General features: G+C 43.5%; 2 protein-coding genes across 2 annotated transcripts; both read right to left on the reverse strand.

The window, feature by feature from the left end:
• Positions 1-1,176: 1,176 nt before the first annotated feature.
• Positions 1,177-4,166, reverse strand: PCYB_051520 (hypothetical protein; the record flags this gene model as incomplete). Its single annotated transcript, XM_004221033.1, has 2 exons — positions 1,177-3,512; positions 3,581-4,166. The coding sequence occupies 2 exons, from the start codon at positions 4,164-4,166 to the stop codon at positions 1,177-1,179; spliced, it is 2,922 nt and encodes a 973-aa protein (XP_004221081.1).
• Positions 4,167-5,711: 1,545 nt separating this feature from the next.
• On the reverse strand, positions 5,712-6,593 carry PCYB_051530 (hypothetical protein; the record flags this gene model as incomplete). Its single annotated transcript, XM_004221034.1, has 1 exon — positions 5,712-6,593. The coding sequence occupies one exon, from the start codon at positions 6,591-6,593 to the stop codon at positions 5,712-5,714; it is 882 nt and encodes a 293-aa protein (XP_004221082.1).
• Between the last annotated feature and the right edge of the window lie 2,390 nt (positions 6,594-8,983).

An 8,983-nucleotide genomic window follows, 5' to 3' on the forward strand; every position in this document is an offset into this window, starting at 1 on the left:
GTGTTGGCATCATCCATCCAGGTGTATACGCCACAAGGAGAAAAGTCGTTGCAAATGTGGGACGAGCACCTTCCTCCCCCACACATACATACATACACCTCTTATGGCACATACACCATTTTAGCCGTGCTACCATTTTGTACATGCAGAGTGGCAGATATATTACGAACACTTTTCCACACATCCCAAAAATTCGTGACGTTTTCGAATCCCCATTTTTTGACTGCCCACATGTGACACTGTGCATTTCCAGGAGCTGATCCAAGGAGCTTATCCAATTGGGCATAAACCCCTTGGCGCTAGCTCATCATGGTATGCTTTTTTTTTTTTTTTGTTCATCAACCGGATAAACGATTTTGCATACATTATAAACGCAGCGTGGTTTTCTAACAGGGTATCTTAGAAAAATGGGTGCTTCACCGTGGGAGGGGAATCATTTATCAGAATTGCTCCCAGTGGGTAGTCAAAAGTGTCTCTACAAAGATCCACGTTGGGGGTGGCAAAAATAAAGCGGCTAACTGGGGTTTCACAAAATAGGTTCTACTGCCCCATTCGGTCTGCGTAAACGTGCGATCGGGGCACGCTGCTTGCGTACTCCTTTTGCTAACCCATTTGGCGACATTTCCAAAAGTTCGACTTGGCAACATTCGCAATGCCACGCAAGTTACTGCGTCGGTACGTTACAAATGAAAAAAGAAGGGGTGCAGGGAGGTGTCAAAAGTTTGCAAAATAAAACAAAGGTGTGCCATTTATTCGTGTGTACATTTATCCACACATGTATGCACATCGCGAAGCTGTTTCTCTTTACAAAAAAAAAGACGAAAAAATAAATGAGGAAAAAAGGATCGCGCCGGGCGAGCCATAAAAAGGGGGTGCTTGGTTCGTCGGTTCGTTGGTTCTCTCGTTCGTTTCTTCGCCCGTTCGTTCGCTGGGTGAGCGGCCAAACAGGCACACAAGAAATGTGCAAGCAGATGGGCACCCCCTCACCAGGCGTAACGGTAACGCCATTCATTTTGACTACTTGCTCAAACGCGTCGGAGCATCCATGTGTGCGGATGTTGTGGGGTTAAAAAGAAAAAAAGAAGGAAAAGAAAGAGGGAAAGAAAGAGGGAAAGAAAATTTTTCTTTTTCTTCAAAACAATTTCCACATCAACACTCGCGTCACCCTGCTGACGACTAGGCCTTCACGTTAAGGCCCCTCCCAATCCTGCCATCCTTAATCTGCACACAGTCCCTGATTGCGCCGTTCCGATAAATGCACCTCCTCAAGTTGACCGAAAAAATCATATGGTTTTTTTTGCCGAAAATATGCTTAAATTTTTTCAAGCAATCATACAGGTATTTAAAGCTGTCAAAATGGAGAATTAAAATTCTTCCATTGTTATGAACATTCACCTTTCTCGTCTTCATTTTTTTATTTTGATTTTGATAAAAATCAGCAAATGACTCGAAGTTGTTGTTCTTTCCCTCCGTGCCACTGTCATCATCATTTGTCCATGCTTCTAATTTTATGTTTTTTTTTTTCTTAAACTGTAGAAAATTCTTTTTAGAAATTTCGCATATATAATCGTACACATCTCGGCTGCTCATTCCATGTGCTTCACCAAAAATCGAATCGCAGCCTTCAATACGGATGTTGCTGTTTCGGAGGCAAATTTCGCACCTTCTCTTTCTGTTCTGCTCAGAAATTGGTTTGCTACTTTCTGAGGTTACTCCTGGGTGGTTACTATTACCGAGTGGCTCATCCACCTCACCGCAGTTCCCACCCTTGGAGACACTTAATTTGGAAGCACCTTTCCCTTCTCCCCCTCCACTCAAAATACCCAATTTCAGTAAAGAAGCATTTAATAGCAAGTAAAATATATTGTAAATATTCAAATGAAAGGGAAGGTGTGTTATTATCATAATTTTTTTATTTACACATTTATCTACATAGACTAATTTGTTGAAACAGAAAATACCAAAAATTCTCAAAAATTCGCTAGTGGCTAGGGTTGCTGATTTTTCTTCAAAAAATTCTATAATGGCGTATAGCTGTGTGTTGCTATTTAGGTTAAATGAATTGTGAATTTTGGTCCCACTACTACATCTAGGTTGGTTGTTCTTCCCTCCCCCCTTTGCGTTTCCACTGCGCGTGCTTCCAACCTTCTTACTCTTAACAGATCGTACATTTTGCGAACTCTCTATTTCTGCTTGATCATTTAGTGCGTTTATGTCAACCGTTTTAAGGCGGTCACTGAAAAATTCCATGCTCTTTATTTCACCGCAGAAGGAGAAGGCTTCCTTCAGCTCTGCTCTTAGCAAGTCGTAGTTGATGATGGGAAGGTTGTACACAATGACGAAGTTATTTTCGTTTATTCTGTGCGGGGTGATCTCCTCGTCTACGTCTTGGGGGAGGTTCGCTTCTCCCTCGTCGAAGTGCACATCCATTTCGTACACAATTTTGTTACTAAGGCTGAACTGCCTCTGATGAAGCGCGCGTAGGGGTTTCTTTCCCCCCGTTCCCCCTTGACCAGCATCGTCACCCGCGTTGCCACCCGCGTTGCCAACCGCTTCTCCATCGTTGTGGCCATTCTCCACGCAGAACGCCGTGCCATCCCCCGCCTCTCCCCTGTCAACATTTCTTTCCAAATTTGAGAAGGCCTCCTCTTCTTCTTCTTCCACCTCCCCAGGAAGCTCTGTTCCCCCCCCTTCAGTATCCCTACTGGTACGTATGACCTGGTCATAATTAAACGTGAGGCTAATATCTTCATCCTTTAATATGTCAATCGATTGAATAAACAAACATGTCAGCACCTGGTTGTACTCCTTTGGACACATATTGTGAAACGCTTCAAAATATTTTATTTTTCGTTGAAGATTCTTCTTTACCAATTTGCTATAATTCTTTATTAGTTTTTTTACCTTCTTAATGTCCCCATCTACAAACTTGTCGTAAATTTCGTAAAGTAAATTATTGTATGCGTAAATGTTTCCAAAATGTAGTGATGATATGTGTTTGTGGACAAAGGGGGAGATGTCCTTCACATGATTTATTTCCTCCATGATGATATTACTGTTTTTACTTATCAATTCAAATTGTTTGTAATAGTCTTCCTTGCTAAACTTTTTTCTCACACATTTGTCTCCTTCGTTCTCTTGGGTTTCCTTCTCGGGGGCGTTTTGAGTACCCCTCTGTATCGTTCGTTCGTTCTCATTTGGGGGGGTTTTCACCTCTATTTCGTCCTTTTGACGGTTTTCCTTTTTTTTTTTCCTTTTCTTTTGCTTTAGATTTTGACTTTGATTTTCCTTTCCATTTTGCTTTTCCTTTACATTTTGATTTTCCTTTCCATTTTGCTTTTCCTTTCCATTTTGATTTTCCTTTCCATTTTGCTTTTCCTTTCCATTTTGATTTTCCTTTCCATTTTGATTTTCCTTTCCATTTTGATTTTCCTTTCCATTTTGATTTTCCTTTCCATTTTGATTTTCCTTTCCATTTTGATTTTCATTTTTTTTTTTTTTTCTTTTCGTTCCTCCACTGGGGGGATCCAATTGGGGGATTCTCCCATGAGCGTCCCCCCCTCGCGCTTCTCCCCATCACCTTTCGGTTTTTCCCTTTCGCCCTTTTCCCTTGGTGCATTTTTTTTCTTTCTTTTGTTTTTTTTTTCTCCAACTACACTTTCGTTAGTGCTCTTCTCGCTTGGTTCCAAGGGAGCGATCTTTGTGTCCAATTCTCCCACCTTGGTAATAACTCCTGATTGTACATTCGGGTCTATGTGCAGCTCCTCCCTTATGGGGCTACATATCCCCCCATCAAGACCGTTATCCACTCCTTGGCTCACCTTCACCTCAGAAGTGTGACCACATTGGGTATTTTCGCACAGCTGTGGAGGGGGGTCGTGCCTCTGTACATTAGCACCATCTAAAGGTGCCTCCCCATTTGGGGTTATAACTTTTTCTGCTTCTCCCCTTTGGGTACCCCCCCTGGTGATATCAACACCCTTGTCACTGCCATACACGGAGGACCTTTCTACCAACTTTGAAAAAACGGAAAAGCTTTTCTTGTTGATGAGAAGCTTCCCCTTAAAACTGAAGTGAGTAGGAGGACAAACCTTCGGTTTTAGGTAAATCCATTTAGTGACATAATAAGTTTGTAAAACTGCTTGAAGTCTTTTCCTCCTTTGCATCATTCGAGTAGGTATATGTAATTCCCCTTTTATTATCTTTCCTATTTCTTCTTGTTAAAAGGGGGAAAAAAAAGATGATTACAGTCCGCAGCCTGGGATCACATATAAGTATGCACATTTCACAATTCTGCGCCTCCCTTTCGTGCTTTTCTACATGGAGGCAGCGGCAGCTGAGCAAAACAGATGCATTCGTTTTTGCGACAGCTTGGGAATTCTTCCTTTTCGGATCCTCAGAAGAACAAACTGAGTCTGCAATCCGGTTGGTACATTTCGCAAAACTTGTTTTTGAATTCCTTGGGATTTTTTTTTTTTTTTTTCTACATTTGTGGACTTGTCATCCGTAAATATTCCGCCCCCTTTTCTAGCACTGCATTTGGAATGTAAAGCAGGTGCTGTTATTCTGCTCTCTTCATTTGGTCATTCGTTCATTTATTAATTTTGTCACCTTTTGTCATCTTTTGTCATTCTTTTTTTTTTTTTTTTTTTTTGCCTTCTAAACGGTTCCATTACATGTACAAGTAAATGGCGCCCACCCTCTGCTGGAAGAACGAAATGCAGCGAGTCCTTTGGTTGAAATTGCCGCTATTCAGAACGCCCCAAAGGAGAAAGTGAACCAATTTGGAGCGAGCCCATTTTGACGACGGCGCTCTTTGCCAGCAGGTGCGATTTGGCCCCCCGGGATTGCCCCACGTTCGGCATCCATACGTAAAAATCTATATATACATCTATTTATATCTACATCTATTTATATCTACATCTATATAAATAGATGTACCTATAGATAGATGCACATGCGCGGATGCTTATCCGAGGGCCACTCGGCCTTCTCCCGTTCACGCACGTTTCCCCCTTTTGGGGGGCATGACCCTCCCCCCCATTCATGTTACATGGCCGAATTTCACCTTGTGGTACGCCGTTTTGAAGGCCCCTTTTTTTTAACATCATCATAAGGGGCAAATTGCGGAAAGTTAAAAACGCGGGACCAGCCCCCGCGCACATCCAGGTAAGCACATACACGAAACGTACACTTAAGCTACATAATCAGGGAGCGTGTATACATGTATGGTTGCTTTACAGAAATATGCAAAAGAGACGGTGGCGAAAAATGGGGAATACCAAAACAAGAAAAAATAACGAGAAAAAAAAAAAAATTGTCGCACTTTACAAATCGCATTTTGTGAAGAATGCGATCTTCATATGCTTCTATGTTTATATACGTGGTACACATACTTGCACCTGCGTAGAAATGACGGAAATGCTGGACGTGGAAACGGCGGTCGGGGAATCATCCGGTTATGTCCTCCCGCTTTCCGCTGATAAGAGCGTACACGAGTGTTCTCACTTGATTGGGTGAAATTTGGGGATGCAAAAATGGCAAACGGTGAGTTAGCTGGGGAGGGGTAGAACACTATTTTACGCATCCACCAAGGTGTGCTTCCACGAAGGTGTACTTCCTCCTGCGTGTGATTCCACGAAGGTGCACTTCCTCCTGCGTTTACTTCCACCAGAGTGTACTTCCACCCCGCGCGCAGATGTGGCCACAAATCAAACCTCCGAAGGCGCCCCGTCTTCCCCCTCTAACTTGAGCTTGTTAAGCTTTTTGCTGCCCAATTTGGCCTCAAAATGGAGACCTGCATTCTTAGCAAAGCCGATGGCCTTCACCAAATCGTCTTCATTCGTTGCTGTGCGCAGCAAACCCCTAATCTTTTCGTCCTTAGCAAATTTGTAGCCCTTTTTTTTATTGTTCATATTACCTCTCTTGTTTCTGTTTTTTGTGTGGTACCCGTCCGCCACGTTGGGCAAATTTTGAGGCTCGCAATGGGGGGGGACTCCACCCTTGAAACTCTGCGTATAAGACCCGGACGCCATGTTTTGAAAGAAGCTTTTGTTTCCTGCGCCTTTTTCTTGGTTGCTATTTCCAGCGAAGTGGTTTCCCTTGGCTGTGAAGGGCGCGTTATTATTCGCTTCGTAGTTGTAGTTTCCGCTGGTGTAGTTTCCGCTGGTGTAGTTTCCGCTGGCGTAGTTTCCGCTGGCGTACGTACCGCTCGCATAGTTTCCACCGTTATAGTTGTGACCTCCGTAGTTGAAGCTCCCCCCCGCGTAGTCGTAATTTCCACTAGCGTAGCCGTAATTTCCCGCCGAGTAGCCATAGTTATTGCCTCCAAAATTGTTGTGGCTGTTCCCGCTGTTCCCGCCGTACCCACCGTTACTGCCTCCGTACCCACCGTTACTGCCTCCGTACCCTCCGTTACTGCCTCCGTACCCACCATTGCTACCGCCGTACCCACCATTGCTGCCGCCGTACACACCATTGCTGCCGCCGTACACACCGTTATCATTCGTGGCGACATGATTCATGTTATCCCCCAGCCAGCGCGACTTTTTCTTCTTCCGAATCGAACCCGCATTCAAGGTAGAAGAGTACATATAAAAATCCGTTACTACCATGTCATCCGTGTCGTGATAAATATTCCCCTCATTTTTTTTACTGTAAGCATTCGTGCCACTACTTTGAAAGTACTCATTCCTCAAGCTGTTTTGCTCATTCTGTAGTAAAAGCATCCCCCCAGAAATTTCACCCATATCTTGCGGATTAAAGTATTGGAAATTATTTGCCGATTTTGAGGGGAAATTTTTTTTCGGGAAATTTTTCACAACGTTTATGTTATTTTTGTGTGAGTTATTTTTTGGAGATGTGACAAAAGGCTTCGGGGTGAAAGATTGTTTGGCTGATTTATTTTTTAATCCCTCCTCTTCATTTTTGCCCTTATTATTTTGCTTTGCTTTTATCCTTTTTTTTGCCTTCAATTGTTCTACATCAATTTTTTCGATTATCTTGTTTAGTTTTTTGATGAGCTCCACTTGGACCATTATAGTTTGGTCGTCATTGCCATCGGGGGTGGTGCTGTTAGTGGTCCTTTCCCCGTGTTTCTTCTTCTTTCCGCCTTTTCCCTTGTCAACATTGTCCCTTTCAGCATTGTCCTTTTCTGCTTGGCCCTTTTCTGCTTGGCCCTTTTCTGCTTGGCCCTTTTCTGCTTGGCCCCTTTCCCCTTGACCCTTTTCCGCCTTGCTGCTTTTCTTCTCCTCCTCCTTCTCTACCTCTGCGTCCACCTCAGGAAACTGCTTCACAATTTTGATTATCTTCAATAACTGTGTGCGCACTATTCTGTATTTTTTTCTAAAATTTTTTCTCAATTCCTTTATTTTGATGTCATATGCCTTGTTCGTTATTTTGCTGTCATGTTTGGAGAATGAGGAACCATGGGATCCTGATTTGGTCAGTCCATTTTTGTTGCTCACCGTTTCGAGCCCTTTTTCTTTCCTGATTTTTTTTTCTGAACTTTCTTCTTCCCTTTTTTCGATGTGCAATGAGAGGTCTTCGTTAGCGAATATGTTCCACATGTTCGTGCCGGAGGGGGGAGGCTTGGGGCGAGATGCCTACTACGCGCGGCCACTAGTCCACACTAGACTGTGCAGTCGTGGGTGCTTTCGGCGGAGTGGTCTGCACTAGAGCAGGTAGTCACCGCTCCGCGCAGCAGCCAGTACGCTCAGTGACCCCCTGAGGAACACTCCTCCCAAATGAGCTGCGAAACTACTGCACCAAAATTTCACACTGTGACGTAAAAAAAAAGAATAAAAGTGTAGCGGAACTAGCTACGGATATGTTTCGCAGCTGAGGGGACCGTTCGGAAGTGACGCTGCACGGGCGTGTGGCAAAAAAAAAAAAATCAAGGTTATCAAATTTATCAAAGTTATCAAAATTATCAAAGTTATAAAAATTATCAAAATTGTAATCAAAATTATAATCCAAGTGGACGAAAAAAATGCAGAGCCTACGTCAAATCAGACGTCGACGCATGCAGCGAAGTCGAAAGGATGGACCAAGCTTGACGCAGTAATGCATGCAGCAGCCTGAGTCACGTGAATTACAAACCCTCAAGTAAGTCGAGCGTACATAGAAAGGGGGGAGAAAAAAAGAAAAAACGCATAATAACTCTATTTAATTAAACATGCAAAAAAAAAAAAAATAAATAAGGGTACATAACAAACTCGGCAAAGAAATGTCCTAGTGACAACCCAACTGTTAGGAATAAACTTGTGTGCACGGAGAATTTGCCTAAACGTAGGTGCGTTAGACTAGTTCCCCGTCCCCTATAAGTCAGAGTGCCGCGAATACATGGTAGGTCACGCTCATGTACATACACGTATGCGCGCATACACACGGGTGTACATACACACAGGTATACATACGCTCACGTGTACATACACACACAAACACGCGAATGCTCACCTACAGACAACGGTACGCCCACGCACTGCTTCCCCCGCGCATGCACAATTCACCGAACAAGGACCGATTGACTGCATAAGTAACATTTTTGACGGGTTGGCCCATTCGATTGGTTTCTTCGCACACACGTGAAATGAGCCACACGTTTTCCTAAGCTTTGTTTCGTCCCAAATAATTTTGAAGACTGAAATTTGTTTCCCCTTTGGTGGAGAAGGAAGAACGGAGGTTGGAAGAAAAAAAAAAAAAGGAGGAGGAGGCGTGAAGCCAAAGTTAAAGGTAACAAAGGCTTCTTAACGAATCGCTTTCCTTATAGAAGTCTGTGCAGATGTTAGCCACCCAGCTAAACACATCACGTAGCTGAGTGTAACATGTGCCAGTCGTCAGATGAGCGTTACGCGCACTTCTTGTGCATGCGCCTTGTTCGTACGCCTTATGCGACACTTAGGGCCCTCACCCCGACTGACTGCTCACACTTCTCGAAGGGCTTGCGCAAAAAGATATGGAAACGGAAAAAAAAAAAAAAAAA

The sequence above is a fragment of the Plasmodium cynomolgi genome, chromosome 5 (assembly GCF_000321355.1).
Source record: "Plasmodium cynomolgi strain B DNA, chromosome 5, whole genome shotgun sequence".
NCBI lineage: Eukaryota > Apicomplexa > Aconoidasida > Haemosporida > Plasmodiidae > Plasmodium > Plasmodium cynomolgi.